Source organism: Chlorocebus sabaeus, chromosome 9 (assembly GCF_047675955.1).
Source record: "Chlorocebus sabaeus isolate Y175 chromosome 9, mChlSab1.0.hap1, whole genome shotgun sequence".
In the NCBI taxonomy this organism is placed as follows: domain Eukaryota; kingdom Metazoa; phylum Chordata; class Mammalia; order Primates; family Cercopithecidae; genus Chlorocebus; species Chlorocebus sabaeus.
Window position 1 is genome coordinate 27,995,588 of NC_132912.1, and position 16,547 is coordinate 28,012,134.

General features: G+C 35.8%; 1 protein-coding gene across 4 annotated transcripts in view; it reads right to left on the reverse strand.

Moving 5' to 3' along the window:
- Window positions 1–16,547, reverse strand: part of MPP7 (MAGUK p55 scaffold protein 7) — a 251,961-nt gene that overhangs the window by 54,605 nt on the left and 180,809 nt on the right. For all 4 annotated transcript variants that reach the window (XM_008002649.3, XM_073018824.1, XM_073018823.1 and 1 more), the window contains 5 exons: window positions 15,826–15,907; window positions 14,869–14,954; window positions 11,403–11,477; window positions 11,003–11,199; window positions 10,443–10,507 (listed from right to left, as the gene is read on the reverse strand). In XM_008002649.3, coding sequence (XP_008000840.1) covers window positions 10,443–10,507; window positions 11,003–11,199; window positions 11,403–11,477; window positions 14,869–14,954; window positions 15,826–15,907 — 505 coding nt within the window. The remainder of the gene's footprint in view (window positions 1–10,442; window positions 10,508–11,002; window positions 11,200–11,402; window positions 11,478–14,868; window positions 14,955–15,825; window positions 15,908–16,547) is intronic.

The window sequence follows — 16,547 nt, forward strand, 5'->3', positions numbered from 1 at the left end:
GCAATTTCTAAACATTTTTGTGTATAACAACCCTTGGCATCTGAAAACTAGAAATTTTTCCTGCCCATACAGATTAGAAAGTTGGTCATAGGGCTTAATTATATTTGGAGCTGTTCAGTCAATGTTTACTTAGGAAGGGCCTGTGGGAATAAGAAATCATAAGAAAACATACGCAAAAAGTGGCTGGGCATGGTGGCTCACACCTGTAATCCCAGCATTTTGGGAGGCCAAGGCGGGCAGATAGCTTGAGGTCAAGAGTTTGAGACCAGCCTGGCCAACATTGCAAAACCCTGTCTCTACTAAAAATACAAAAATGAGCCAGGCATGGTGGTGGGTGCCTGTAATCCCAGCTACTCAGGAGGCTGAGACAAGAGAATCACTTGAACCCAGGAGGCAAAGGTTGCAGTGAATCGAGACTGTGCCACTGCACTCAAACCTGGGTGACAGAGTGAGACTCCATCTCAAAAACAACAACAACAACAACAAAGCAGAAAGTTGTTGGGAAGAAAAAGGTTGTTTAGAAGTGTTGATTAATTCACAATGAACTAGGTAATTAGAAAAGTCCAGATGCCATTAATTGTGTAAAATTTCTTAGTGCCAATCGGATGCTTTTTCATTCTCTATCAAAAATTATCTAATTATATTATCTTACATCAAAAATATAAATTAGATTAATATAAAGATAGGGCATCTGGAACATTTCTGGAATATAATAACCAAAGCACACTAGGAAACCCTTTGTGTCCAGCCCATTGAGCCTGGGTAACGTGAAGGTGTGTGCCACCCCCACCGAATCTCAGAGCATGCGCGTGCAAATGCGCTCATTTCAGATAAAATGAGGTCATGACTTCGAGGAAAGCAACAGAAAGAAAGAGATCCTCCTCCGTGGCCAAGTGCTCACCTATATAGGTTCCACTGTTGTTACCAGCATAGTCAGCATCTTCTGGATGGAGTGTAAAAGCATACAGAACAAAAGCCAAGAAATAAAGCAGAACAGTTAGAAGGCCAGCCGCAGATGCAAAAAAAAAACCACTTAAAACAATTAGGTAAAGCACAGCATAGAACAGCCCTTGCAATGCCACTCTTAAACATAAAACAGTTTGTTTTATATTTAAGTTTAAAGTGACATTTTAAAATATCATGCAGGGTTTTGTGTGTTTTTTTTTAAATTCCCCCAACTTTCTTTGGTGGTTTCTTGATCCAGGTACAAGAAAATTACACGAGACTTGTCTGAGAGGTTTATATTTTCTTTCTTTCTTTTTCAATTTTTTTTTTTTTTTTTTTTTTTGAGACAGAGTCTTGCTCTGTTGCCCAGGCTGGAGTGCAATGGTACAATCTCAGCTCACTGCAACCTCCACCTCCTGAATTCAAGCGATTCTCCTGCCTCAGCCTCCTGAGTAGCTGGGATTACAGGCATGCGCCATCACGCCCAGCTAATTTTTGTACTTTTAGTAGAGACAAGGTTTTGCCATGTTGGTCAGGCTGGTCTCGAACTCCTGACTTCAGGTGATCCGCCCACCTTGGCCTTCCAAAGTGCTGGGATTACAGGCGTGAGCCACCGTGCCTGACCTATATTTTTAAAGTTAAGAAAACTATGCCAACGGATCCCCCAAAGTATATTTATTTTTGTAAATCAGGTTCTTAGATAATAGGTAAAAATACAGCACTAATTTTGGCTCATTGAATTAGACAGAAAGATTAAGATGAAAATACATCCTTTCTATTGACAAGAAGAGATTTCGTGTTGGGAAGTAACGGGAGAATGATATTGCTATTTTTTTAAAGAACTGATAAAAACATTTGTAAAGTAAGCAATGCGCTAGTATTTTGAAGTCACATGAATACTAGGCTATACGTATCTTAAAAACTTTATTTAAGTAGTGGGGTACTTATTATTTTAGGCCTCTTTCTTGTGGAACTAGCAGCATAGACTGCACAGAAATCAAATAATTGAGAAGGTGTCCCTAGATCCTACACCAAAATAAGTCTGTCAATACATTTGAATAATACTGCTTATTTCATTCACATTTAAGACTGCTGACAGAATAAAAATATAATGTATTATTTCAGATTACATTCTATGTTTCTGCTGCATAAAGCAAAAAAAAATGTATATTTCTTTCTAACACAAAGTCCAACTACAATTTTTGGTATTGTAACTTCACGATGGACGTTTGGATGTACAACAGAGTACATTTATAAGTTGCTTGTTATATTCAATTTAATCCTACATATATGTGCACTAAATAAAATTACTAGACTATGCAGGGTAACTTACACATGTACCTTTAATTTCCTCTGAGAAGCACAAAGAAAATAAGAAAGGAAATGATTAAATGTGCAGAAAATACAATTAGAATAGGAAGATGTTGCACCCAAAGAAAAAAAAAATCCACCTACCACACTCAATTGTTTCCTCATCTTAGAAAAGCCAAAGGAGAAAACAAACGTATTTTAAATGTTTCAAAATTATCAGTCAACGAATACATAGAATTTATGCAAAACTACATTTTAGGCTGCACTACAGGCTTGTTTTAAAAAGAATACATACACTTAAGTTGTCAAAACATAGTCCTTACATAGCTTATTAAATAATCAAATGGGAAATATAATCAGAACAAAAATCTTCAGCATTTTTTTCAAAATAATGTCTTCGTTAAGGGGATTATATTTATTTTCATAGAACAGTTTTGTTGGTAAATCAATCTGTTCAATGCTTAAAAGAAATGTCTTGATAAAAATAGTGGAAAGAAGAAAGGATATTAGAAACAACAAATTTTGTCCTTAACATATCTAAATATCCTGTAAATTTCACAATAACCTGACAATTATCAATGTAATAATACACATATCAAATGAGTTATGCAGAATCATTTATTTTTATTCTGTCTATATTATCTGATGAAAGGTATTTTAGAAAGTAATCCTAAATTACTAATAGGATAGCAATTTAAAAGTTAAATATGACTTCAGAGACTCGCTTTCAGTTAAGGGTGAAAAAAGTACTGGCAATATTACAGAGGGAAATCTAACTATGAGTTAAGGTAAAACGCATTTCACTACATGATTCCAGAGCAAATAGGAGTGATCAGAACAGTTCTCCCCTCGTCCATCCAAGCTACAGAATAGTGGCCAAAGAAAACACTTCCAGGAAAATGCATACCACTGTATTTTTATTTTTTAAAATACTTATGGATCCTTCAACTATGTTGGCTTAGTTTGATCAGTATTAGCAAATATCACAATCATTATTATTATTCAGGCTCGTGCTTTGAATCACCCAAGTTGTGATTTTATTTATGCATAGGTCTTAGTAACTCTGACCTGTCATGTGCATCTAAAACAAATTGTTAGAAAACAAGAAGTAAACTATATGATGTGGCTTAGGCAAACAGCTAGGCATGACGGACATCAGATGGGTCACTTTAAAATCTCAGGTACTCCATTATAAAGTGGGTTGTTAAACATAGAGTCTATTTTTTATAAGGCCAATGGGATAGACTAAATACTACACCCTTAATTAAAGACTTAGCGCCATAGAAATCAAATGATAAAAGCCATACCACAAAAACCAACAAAAAATTAAAACACTAATGCCAATCCACAAAAAAAATCTGTAATTTATATCACATATAGTATATATTTCACATTCTAATAAAATGTCATGAATATGCTGTATAAATTTGCAAGAGAATGTTTCTCCATAAAATTTTTAAGTAGAGAGAGAAGGATATTTTTATATTACTGATATAACCCCACACATATATTCAGTAGCAAGTATTATGCTTAATGAACATCCAGTAAGAAAATGAAAGGGACAGAATTTCTTAGACTTAGCAAGTTTGAACAAAGGGGAAAAAATAAACAAAATGTTGATCTCAGAAGAGAGTTGGGATAGTCACATGATTATTACTATGTGGAAGGCACTGTTCTGTGTACACTACAATACACAAACTTATTTAATTCTCCAACAATCTATAAGGCCAGTACTATAATTCCCTTTTTTTTTCAGATAAGAAAGAACCCTATAGTGAATTCTCATAATTTTATGTTGCTTTGGCATCCATTGTGAATCTTTCTCATATCAGAAACAGGGCCTAGTTGCCCTTGACATAGCTGCAAGCCCTCTGCCTCCTCTGACTTCCTCAAGGCAGCCCATCCAGAAATCGGCCTTATACAACTGCCTGCTGGTGACCATCTCACTAGGGGACATACAGATACAGCATATGTGACTCACTCCATGACCCCTACAACCCACGTGGACCGTGCAATTATGGTGCAGGGACCAGCTCTCAGTCACAGCGTAACTCCACGGAACTCATGCCTGCTTTCTTTAGACCCACTATTTAGAACTCCCAGAAGGAAAACTTGCTTGGATAATGCCCTGGACCACAGTGAAAGCTTTGGTCCCCCATCTCTCTTGCTCCTCACACACTGGTTGAGTCTGTGTCCCAGATAGCTCCCCTCTTCCTGTTGGCCCTGCGAGGCGTGCTGCCCTCCTCTCCGGGATCTGTGAGTAATACACTGCCTCTGCTATTCCATTCACCCCTGCTATTTCATGTTTCCTCCTCTGTGTCTCACCTGCCCGACACACCTGCATCTACAGTTTTTCCTGGTCAGGGCATTCCTAGAGAGTGGCTATCTTGGTAGGAATAAACTGGAAACAGGTCAGACAAGAGCCCCAAGAGTGTCTGTCAATATAATCAAGTTCCTGTGAGAGAGGACATCTGGTCACAGGTGGACACTTAGGCATTAGGCCTTCCACCAGGAGAAAGAAGTATCCCATGAAAGGCACACTGCAGACAGCCATGACCACCTCCCCTGCACCAGGGCAGGGCTAGAGTTTATAGCCACTCTCTAGAGAGAGTTCAAGAACTAATTAGAACCAAAAAAAAAAAGAAATACAACACACTTGTCCATGTTAAAACTGGGATTTGGACCCATGCCATTTGGCTCGAGTCTGAGTTTTTAATTCAATCCTATGCTAATCATGACAAAATCACATTTTGATTACTCAAGTCTCAGACTAGAAATGGGCAGGAGAGAGGTCCAGGGACATAGTGTTTCTTACAAGTTTCCTATCGACTTAGGATGATCTCCCACAGCCCCACCATCCCTCCCCAAAGCTTTGGTATTCCAAGGGAGAGTCTCCTGCCAGGAGTGGCCAGGGAGGGCCAGCTCCTCTCCCCAGTGTTATCAAGAGTCCACCGTCTGCTATCTTCAAGCACATTAGAGCAGGAGAGGAAAGTTAGGAAAGTCACAATGGGAAGGCCAAGAGGGATGAGCACAGTGGCTCATGCCTATAATCCCAGCACTTTGGGAGGCCACGGAAGGAGGATCACTCGAGGCCAGGAGTTGGAGATAGCCTAAACCACATAGTGAGATCTCATCTCTACAAAAAATTTTAAAAATTAGCTGGGCGTGGTGGCACACGCCTATAGTCCCAGCTACTCAGGAGGCTGAGACAAGAGGATCACTTGAGCTCAGGATTTCAAAGCTGCAGTCAGCTATGACTGCACTCAAGCCTGGGTGACAGAGTGAGAGCCTGTCTCAAAAAACGAAAAACTTTTTTTTTTTTTTTTTTTAAAGAGAAAGATAAATGTGCTGTCTTCAGAGAATGGACTAGAAAGGTTCTTGTGAAAAGTACGTGGTGAGTTCTGCATACTGGTCAGTAGTAAACATCCCATTCTGCTGGATGTCACTCTGCAAGGGACATGTGTGACACTCCTGAAAAATGGAGAAACTGTGTCTATATTAGTGTGCTATTATTCACATGGGCAAAGTTAAATCCCCATACTAGAAACCACTTACCCAAATTCCCCACCCCCTACCACAATCCCTTCTAAAAGTCTGCAATAACACGCAACCACAGATCAGACCCCTAAGAGTTAACCAACGCTTTCTAACCTGCGTGGCATTGGGTCCCTAGAAAACAATACAAGCGACAATACAGCTGAGAACCCTTGCAATGGAAAGACTAGAAGCATCTACCCTGATAGTGTTTGAGAAGCAACATCTTCAGGAATCCCAGGAGAACACAGTTCACTGAGACTGAGCGTGAGCAGTAACAAGTTAGAAGGTTCTTCACCTCAACCATCTTGTGATTTAAGTGATCAGATATGAAATTTACAACTTAGTTCATCTACACTTCTTTCCACCCAAACTCTGAACTCTGGAATCTTCCAAATAGTATTAGTATTAGGGAAAAAAATACGTTAGGTATTTTTTAAAACCCCATGTGTTTCTGTTTATACAAGACCTCACCAATATTAAGAAAATGTTTGACAATGTTTTAGACATACAAACTTCATATAACAACATAAGCAATGCTATTTGTTTCTGAATTAACTTTATGTATTAAAACAACAAATAAAATTACTTAAGAATCCAAGAAGCAGTAGCTTACTCAACTTGAAAAGCTTCATTACAATGACTTGTAGCGTCCTGTGATATATTATTCTTAAGTGTTAGACCTTCCAAAATATTGGTACTGTGTGCAGTGAATTCGTTATTTTACTCAATGTTTAAATTCTTTTTTGCCTGTTGTGATTATCAACTGACAAATGCTTGTCTTTGAATGAACTAAGTTACACCTTTCTTACATGGATACCCTTTGGCTTCAGTTAAATATTTTCTTTTTACCTGCATAATAACAATCATGACGGGTTAAAACAAATTCTACAATAAAATATTTTGTGTTTTGCTTTCTAATCTTTAAATGGTTGAAAAAATGTACATTCTTGTTTCTTTGACTGCAAGAATTTTTTAAAAGTTATTGTGTAAAACAAAAATTTTGAATTCAGGTTATTCAGTCAGCAATATTAGAAACTTTTAGGTTCTTACACTTTGATAACTAAAAAAAGGAAACAACACTATAATAAATCATACTTGAATATTCTGTTGTAAAATATATTACCTGGATAACAGCTTTTTCTTACTGCTTTCTGAAGACCATATATACTGGACTTAAATATTTAATATAAATCACATCCTACTGAAGTTAAATTAATTTTATATCATTAGGAAGACAATTCTTAACTCATATTTAGATTTCAAGAGAAAAGCAACAAACAATACCACAAATAAATTCATATTTCTTTCTTAAAGGTAAGGTAGTACATGCAACCAAACTATAAAAATAAGTTTCAGGCAGAAAATTAGAGTACTTTAAATTATATTGACACAAGAAATGCAAGCTGCCAACTTTCTGTGATGCAAAAGTACTCCTATATGCTATCTGGGACATAAGATTCACTTTTACTCATTTCCAGAACACTTAAGCTGTATCTTTTATGTAATAGTCTAAAAGCTGGTCATCTAAAAGAAAACCTATCAGATTTTGAGGCTTGCTTTTCTGTCTGTATTACTAATATAAATCCATTATGTGGGAACCTATCATTAGATGATGGACAGGGAGGGAAACAAATTTCCATTACAAATATCTTTGTTCGGTAAGAATTCTTCCAAAAAATAGGGGGAGGAGACAAGTCCTTATATCCAGCTACTAAGACTTAGAAGAAATATTTTAGGTTTCAGAGTTCATGTTTTTGTCTTCAGGAATTTTTTATTTTAAGAGGTAATTTTTTTTTTGTTTGTTTGAAAAGCCTTTTTTTCCCTTCTGGGTTTGTATTAGATACACAAAGATTCTTAAGGGGAGGAAATAATCAAGCAGCAAAGATGAATATGACTTACACTTATGAATTTTGCACAAGGAGGCTAGTTTTAAAGCCTAAAGAGGTTGTTATTATCATGGCTCCTGATTTCACTTACCTTAGAGCCAAGAACTAGAGCTCTAGCACAAATATAAATGCAATGATAATAAGATTGGGATGTGCCCTTCCTTATATACTTCTATATTGATATTAACAGAAACCCTATAGTTCCAGAACCATCTTCCATGAATTTTTCCTCCATGCAAACTTAAGTTATGGTGATACACTACAAATGAAATAAAGAGCAAAATAAAGATTAAAAAAAGAGTAATACGAGCAATCATTTTGTGAAAAATGTTAACTGGCTAATTTGATAAATGGTATTATGTAACTAAATTCATTATTTCAAATCTGACACGTGCAATTTCCTCCTAGGTGTTAAGTCCACCAATGTGAAAATTAGTGGATAAAGTTTTTATCACTGTATTTTTAACATAAATTGATAAATATTGACATGATAGAATTATTCTTCCTTTATAAATTTTACATTAAATCAGAAACTTTTTAAAAACCCTATTCCATTAATACTCAAAATCATAAAAACAAAAGATTTTGTATCAACTTGTTGTTTTTCTTCACAACATTTTCCTATAATTCAGCAAAGGGCATGATAACATAAGTTTCCTATTCCAAAACCCTAAGTACCAAATATTGAAGTCCAGAAAGTAGTGGATCAGATGGCCTTTACAAGTTTTAGTCATGTAAAGAATCATCATCAAAACATCGGTTAAAGTGCTTTTAAATGCCATTTAAAATGTTCAGAATCAACACAATGATTTATGCATAACTTTTAACTTTATGTGAGACAATATTCAAGGAAATTTCAAGTAGAATTTCAATTCTTTGAGAATAAAGACATTAGCTTCCTATTTAATTGTCACAGAAATATATTGTCTCTCTGAACAGGGCCATATCTGTTATACGTTTATTATTTAATAAGGATAATTTTGACCAGATTTATTTGAAAATAACATATATAAAAACAAATAATGCATCTCTCAGTGAATCAAAATCTAGCTTAACAAAAAAGAGAGAGAGAGAGAAGAAAGACAGGAGGACCAGCAAACATTTCTGAATGGTATTCAAGAGGCAGAAAAGGCAAAAAAACAAAATTATTCAAATGAGGACATTTCAGTAAAGATAAATGCTAGAATAAATATTTATCAGATCCACATATTGAAGTATTAACATAAAAAAGAAATTATGCAAATCAACAGACAAAAGGACTCTGTTACAATTAATACTTCTACGTACACACACAGAAACACACACACACACACATACCCCTCACCTTCATAGGCATCTATACAGAAACCAGTTTGAAACAGCTATTAAAAAGCAATATATCCCTTTTGTATAGTTCTTTTAAAGAAACACATATACACTTATCAAAAATTTTCAATCAATGAAAATTCCTAACAATATCAAACTGTACATTTCTAAGTTGCCTAGGACTCAAACAGAGTTGAGTATGGATCCAGATTCAAGTATAATTACATTTATTTCATCTTTCAGTGACACACATCTTATCCCACATATACCAAATATATTAGAAATGTGTAAGCCTCCTATTTTAAAATCCCTTTAAGAGCAAGTCAGGCAAGGAGTCTCAAAGCTCCTTTCTGTTGGTGAGTTGGCCAGTGAAAAGTCATCTCGCTTAAGAACAATGCAATGTTCTCATGAAAGCTTTAAGCTTTCTCACGTCAGAAGACGTGTAGCATTCTGTGACAAGGATTTTTTTCCTTGTGCCTGGACTTAATGCAGCAAGGACAAGCAGGCTTTTGAATCAGTGCTCCACTTCAAGCATTTGACTGCCCGTAAGATTTATACTCGACTACAGTTTGGCTCCCTTCTAATGTGATTCCTGGGCTATATGCTTCTGCAAACTGACAGAAATCACAGGAGATGTGAAAAATGCAACAATACTAAAAACAGATGTTGGTGTAAAATTCCAGGGCCATTTATTTGGTCATTCCGCTGTTGAATGTACAATTTCTATGCTGAAAACAAAGGGTTGGTTTTTTTCTCTTAAAATACCTAGAACCATGAAACATCTAGGGGAGGTAAAATAGGGAATTTATGGATGTGGACTTGAAGAGGTGGGTGGTGGGAAGTAAAGAAAAGCTGACAGAAGATTAGGCTGAAAGAGAAAAAAAAGTACTTAAATGCACACTATGTTTTTCAGTAATCATACGGTAGCCATCCTTTGCCTTTCTCTCATTTTCTTTTAATCTAGTCTGGTGATAACTCCAAAGGGATAGGCTAAAGGTCAGAAGTGTTATGATCTGGGGATAAGAAAGGAATTAAGAACAATGGGTCTTGAGCACAACTGCTTTCGTACCCAACAAAATGGTAGATTTTTTTTCTCCCTAATCTTTACCAAGAAATACCTAACCCAAACCTCCTGGCTTTGAAGAAATAAGAGCTATATTAGAGGTGACATTTAATAAAATGCCTATATTTGGAAATCAAAGACAGTAGTAATAGTTAGTTACTTTCTTAATGAGTGAGTCATGGATTTATTATTAACAACCTCAACCACCCCTTTCCTCAAAAGATTCATGTTAATATTCCAAATATGAATCTCCTATTTGTTTGTTCCTGAGAATTGATGATCCCAAAGTTATTGCTAGGGTAATAGGACCCTTTATTTTGCCATGAGCACCTGCTCTAATAGTCAAAAATAAACATCGGGGTTTGGTTACTCTGCATTCCTATTAACAAACTTACATGATTTCCTGTTGGAAACTTTCAGGGGCTGAACCAATATTTCTGGTCGTCTCAGAGCCAGTCTCCTGGGAGAAAGAAGATCAACGTGCCTATCAGTTTTCAGCACAGGTCTGAGGTGAATACAACATCAAAATATTTAGTCTTAAGAAAAAACTTAAAGGTTAGAGAAAAAAAAGAATGTAATGCAACCGATTCAAATTAAGAAACAAATCGCCCACTTTCTTTACAAAAGAAAATTTTTGTAAATTATCTTCTCTCCCTCCAAAACCACCGGTCTTTTTTTTTTTTTTTTCCACCTTTCATATCAACATGGTTTCAAGATATTAATGTGCTATTTTCCATTTGCTTCATAACAAAAATCTAATATGACCCAGTACTGTCATATTATTTTTGGTCATTCATCATACTTAGTTAGACAAAACAGAAATCCAAACCCAAGGGATAAAAAATTCTAAGGCAAGGTTTTATAGCATATTTTATCACATCAATGCTAGAATGATATTTTGCAGAGAACAAAAGGTCAGCTGGAGAAAAGCCATTATTATGTACCAGCAGCTCACCTTTCCTGGAAATGCTTTGAGGGGATCAAGCCTGCCCTGGGGTTGGCATCACCTTCATGTTTCGCTTGCCACCAAGTTGCATCATCTTGGCTCATAATCTGAAGAATATCTCCCTTTTTGAAAGAAAGCCCAGCTTCCTTACATGGAATTGCCTTATCCTCATTAGGATTATAGTCAAAGAGGGCTTTGATAAACATCTGGAAGAAAAGTTTCATTAAAGATGAATAAAGATAAAAAATAAAGGTGAACTGGCCTGTATTCTCCTAACTCCGACTCCAAACATAGTAATTTTAAAACTGGAATATTGAAAGAGATATGTTATGACAAAGTGGATATGTGCTGGATGGAAAAACATGACTTCCCTCCCACGCACAAAAAAATGTTTTTAAGCAATAATTACCTTGCCTTCTTTTGATGGTGTCTCCTCTTTGATGCCGGGTATAATCTTAAATGTAATTGCTCCCTGAGACTGAGCCTGGTATCAGATGAAAGAAGGAGTTATAAGAAAACCAGACCCAACGAAGAATAAGGTAAAATAGGTAGAAAGTGAAATGCATCTGAAAATTTACAAGCTTGGGGTTTCTACTCTTAGATAGACTAAACGGAGGAAACTATTTTTGTTGAAATTCCTGTAATGTGAGAAAGAAAGCTCTGAAGTTTGTAGAATAAGTTAAAAAACATTAACTCCTAAATCTACTTTTACTTCCTGTGTACTTTTAAGCTGTCAGTAAATACATTCCCATCCAAGTTTCTTCGAAATAGAAACACACAAAATATGCACAACGCCTTAAATAAAATAAACACAGTATTCAATGACTAGAGTAGATAATGTCTAGAGGGTTGGGTGCAGTGGCTTGTGCCTGTAATTCCAGTGTTTTGGGAGGCAAGCTGGCAGAATCACCTCAGCCCAGGAGTTCAAGACCAGCCTGGGCAATATAGAAAAACCCCTGTCTCCACAAAAAAAAATTTTAAAACTTAGCCAAGTGTGGTGATGAGGCTAAGGCCTCTTGAGCCCAGGAGTTCAAGGCTGCAGTGAGCTGTGATTGCACCACTGCACTCCAGTCTAGGTGACAGAGCAAGACGCTGTCTTTAAAATAGTAATAGTAATAATAATAATAATAATAATAATAATAATAATGTACAAGGTTCAGGCAGTTACATCTAAGTATCAGCATCCATGTTTTGGGGGACAAAACACCTATAATGTCAGTAGTGCCATTATAAATATATGATTCAATTAGGGGCAATGCCCATCACAAAAAAAAAAAAGAACATTCATATCTATTGCATTCTGGTTAGTCAGTAAAATATCAAACGTAATAGATTAACTGCAAGATGAAAAGACTGAGTATCTATTCTAACTTCATTAAAATAAGTACCAGCACCCACAAATTTTTCTTATCTTAGATATGATCTCTCTTTAAATATACTCTCATGTCATTTTCTGTCTCTCTCTTTTTAGCATTTATTGTAGCCATATTTAATTATTCATGCAATTACTTCATAAGATATGTTACTCCTGCTCATTTGTAAGCTCCATAAAAGCACTAAATAGTTGGCACATTTGAAAGATATGAAAGGAAGAGGAGTAGGGCAAGACACATCTCTCTGAGGCTCACTATCTGTGGTGTGCTGGTAAACCAGGACTCCATTTGTTTAAAAAGAAAAAAAAAAAAAGCTCTGATGTGTACTGTCTGTCAATTTCCATGATATAAATACTTTCACTATAGCCAATTTCAATTCGCCAGCATGCAGTTGCTGAAAGCTGAGTTTGGAAATGGTGCATCATACAGTCAGCTCTGGCGAGCCTTAAGAAGGCAGCTCTAGTGCAACACAGCAACTGAAGTAAAATGGGATTCTGACAGTTTAAATAATAGAATTTTATAAAGGGTTGATTTATTTCAAAATGGCAATATCATTGCTATTGTTTACCGTAAAAGGCACTCACAAATCTTATAAAGAATTCTCATCCTGTAATACTGAATTACATTGGTAGAGAGAAAACAAAATTTGCTCTATAATCTCCTCATTTTTCTAGTTTGTGTGTGTATGTGTGTTTTTTTTAATGGATCTATGGTCCTTTATAACAGTGTCATTTATTAAGGATGCAATTCTTATTACTATTACTACTAAGCCATATAGGTCTATCTCTCACTGTGATTGCCTCACAATAATCTAGCATAGGGATGAATGATTATTTGATCAACGCAACTTTCTTGGTAGTTTCCAAGTATTTTTGAAATATTTTGTTCATATACATTTACCAAATTATTGCTTGAGGACTAATTTCCAATAGTTGAATTTCATGACTAAAGAGTATGCACATTTAAAATTTTGATCGTTTCAGATCTCAAAAAGTTCTACTAATAACTTATCCCATCCCCAAATCATATAAATATACCTGTTTTCCTATACCCTGACCAACTCTAGGCATCATCAAGATTTCCAGTCTCAAGTAACCTGACGCTTTCCAGACATGTTTTCTTTTGTAAAGTATTTGTCCATATGCATTGCTGATTTTTCTGTAAATGTTTTTCTTATTGATTTTTATCATCTCTGTATATATTTTGAAATATTAGCCTTTTATTATATATATTGAAAATATTTTTTGTACAATCTCATTTGTCTTTGATGTTTCTTTATGGCACCTTTTTTCTATAAAGAAAGTTTTGAATTCTAGTAGACACATTTGTTATTTTTCTATTTGACTTTCATATCAAGGTTAAAAAGTCTTTTTCTACCTCATACTTATAAAACTTGTATATTATTACATTTTATTGGGCAATTTCTGTGATTTTTTTTGCATTTAAATATTTAATTTGTTGGGAATTTATTTTTACATATTGTGTAAAACAAGGATTGACCTTATTTTTTCTGAGTCATTAACCTGATACCATTTATGAAATGTTCCAGTTTTCCCAGTGATTTAAAATGCCACCTTAACCATATACTAAATTTTCATATCTATGGGGATCTGTTTTTGAGACACACTCAAACCTCTTCCAGTTGGTATAGGTTTTCAGTATGTTTTCATACATAAAAGAGAGAGTTTCCCTTCCTTTTATCTTATGAATGAACTTTAGAATTAATATTGCCAAGGCATAAAATAATTGTATTCAAGTGTCAGATTTCAAAAGACATCTAAATTAGTTTGACTAATTTGTATTGCTATGATCCACAGCATAGAATATGACTGTGTCAATGGGAGGAAGATAAAGATAAATGCATCATCAGCCACAGGGTAGATGCCATCTGCTAAGTACAGACTTGGGACAGGTACTAAACTCTTTTTTTTTTTTTTTTTTTTTTTGAGACAAAGTCTTGCTGTGTTGCCCAGGCTAGAGTCGAGTGGCGCGATCTCGACCCACTGCAACCTCCATCTCCTGGGTTGAAGCGATTCTCCTGCCTCAGGCTCCCAAGTAGCTGGAACTACAGGCACCTGCCACCATGTGCAGCTAATTTTGGTTTGTGTTTTTAGTAGAGATGGGTTTCATCATGTTGGCCCGGCTGGTCTTGAGCTCCTGAACTCAGGTGATCCACCTGTCTGAGCCTCCCAAACTGCTGGGATTACAGGCATAAGCCACTGCTCCCGGCCCTAAAACTCTTTATATATACTACCTCATTTAATCCTCAAAACACTCCAGATGGATAGCTACCTCTTATTCTCATTTTGTAAATGAAAACACTGAGGCATGAATAGATTAAGGTATTTTCCAAGGACACACAGGGATTAAGTGATGGAGCAGGGGTTCGAACCCTGCACTGCTTAATACAAATCCTGTCTCTGTCAAACCAAGTCTAAAAGTCTGAAATACAGTGATTCAATTTTATTTTTATTGTACCTTTAAAAGAAATTTACAGCTTACCAAAATCTGTATTATTTCCTCAGGCCTTTTATCCTCCACTGGTATCCCGTTCACTTCCCTAAGTTCATCACCAACGTGAATAAGACCTGAGAAATACGAGATTTGGTAAATTAGCAGTGTTACCCACAACAGAAACTGTAACTTGCAGTTGTTTCCATAATTAAAGCATTGTTAGGTTCCCTTAATACATTTAAGGACTGGAAAGGAGACCTTCACGTGTCTCAGGTTTCAGCCTCTATGCCTCTCCATAGCAGTGACTCAAAGACCGCAACATAGTAATGCTGGCCAAGAAATGGTAACAGCAGCTTGGTCTTTGTCTAGAAATGCACATTACTGATATACTAAGAAAATAATTTTTATTTATCTTAAAGGCTGCATGCTCTTAGCAGTACTTTTCAATTGAGAAACACAAAAACAAGATTTTATTTATTTATTTTTTTTGAGACAGAGTCTCGCTCTGTCACCCAGGCTGGAGTGCAGTGGTGCGATCTCGGCTCACTGCAACCTCCGCCTCCTGGGTTCAGGCAATTCTCCTGCCTCAGCCTCCGAAGTAGCTGGGACTACAGGTGCATACCACCATGCCCGGCAATTTTTTTTTTTTTTTGTATTTTTAGTAGAGACAAGGTTTCACTGTGTTAGCCAGGATGATCTTGATCTCCCAACCTCATGTTCCACCAGCCTTGGTCTCCCAAAGTGCTGAGATTACAGGCGTGAGCCACCGTGCCCAGCCCACAAGTTTTAATATAGCTTTGGATGCTTGTGTACAAGAAGACCATAGAGTAATGTTTATCTATCATTTATTTAAATAGGCTCTCACATTGCAACACAGAAAAAAGTATCTTATTACTTGTTTTGCAGTATTAGATCCAAAGATGGTTATCCTCTTAGTTATCTATTGGAAATGCTACACACAAAACACATGATTAGTCTGTACTTGGTTAACATTCAAAGTCTCACCACTTCTATCTGCAGCTCCTCCTCTCATGATTCTGGCCACAGTGATTGCCCCAGTGTGCTCATCCTTCTTAATGGTAGCTCCCTTTTAAGACAAAAACAAAAAGCATTGTGGGTAAATGTGTGTCCTGGGTGTTAGAAAAAGGGAGGAAATAAGGACATTCATCTGAAAAAAGAGAAAACAGCTAAAAAAAAAAATGAGGCAGGAAAAACAGAAATCATGCCATTTGTCTTACAATGTCTATTCTCATGACTAGAGGATATTCTATCTACATAGCATCGAAGGGTTTCAGCCCAATTTAAGGATTTTTGAAATCTTCAACCTCTTCAAAACTGTGTAAAATAAACATATCTTCTTTTCATTATAAAAATACCTTGTATTTGAATGTTGTTTGGTTTTTACCCTTTTAAAGCAGTTCTTCATTCTTTTATCTTTATAGTACTGCATCAAGAAAGTGGAATAGTGACAATTACACTAATAGACAAAAGATTCTATATGTTAGAAAACTAAAACCCAGATCATTTGACTTCTGGTTAGTTCAGTGATCCTTCTATCATATTCAGTTATCATAGCAAAAAAAAAATTTAAAAATTTTTTAAAAACTTGGTGATAATTATAAAGAAAAAGAAAAAAGTTAAAACCCAGAAATTAGTTATATTTGTTGCCTAAGTCTAAGACAAATGATTAGAAGAAAGAGCTCTTACTCTATGGTTTTAGTGAACTA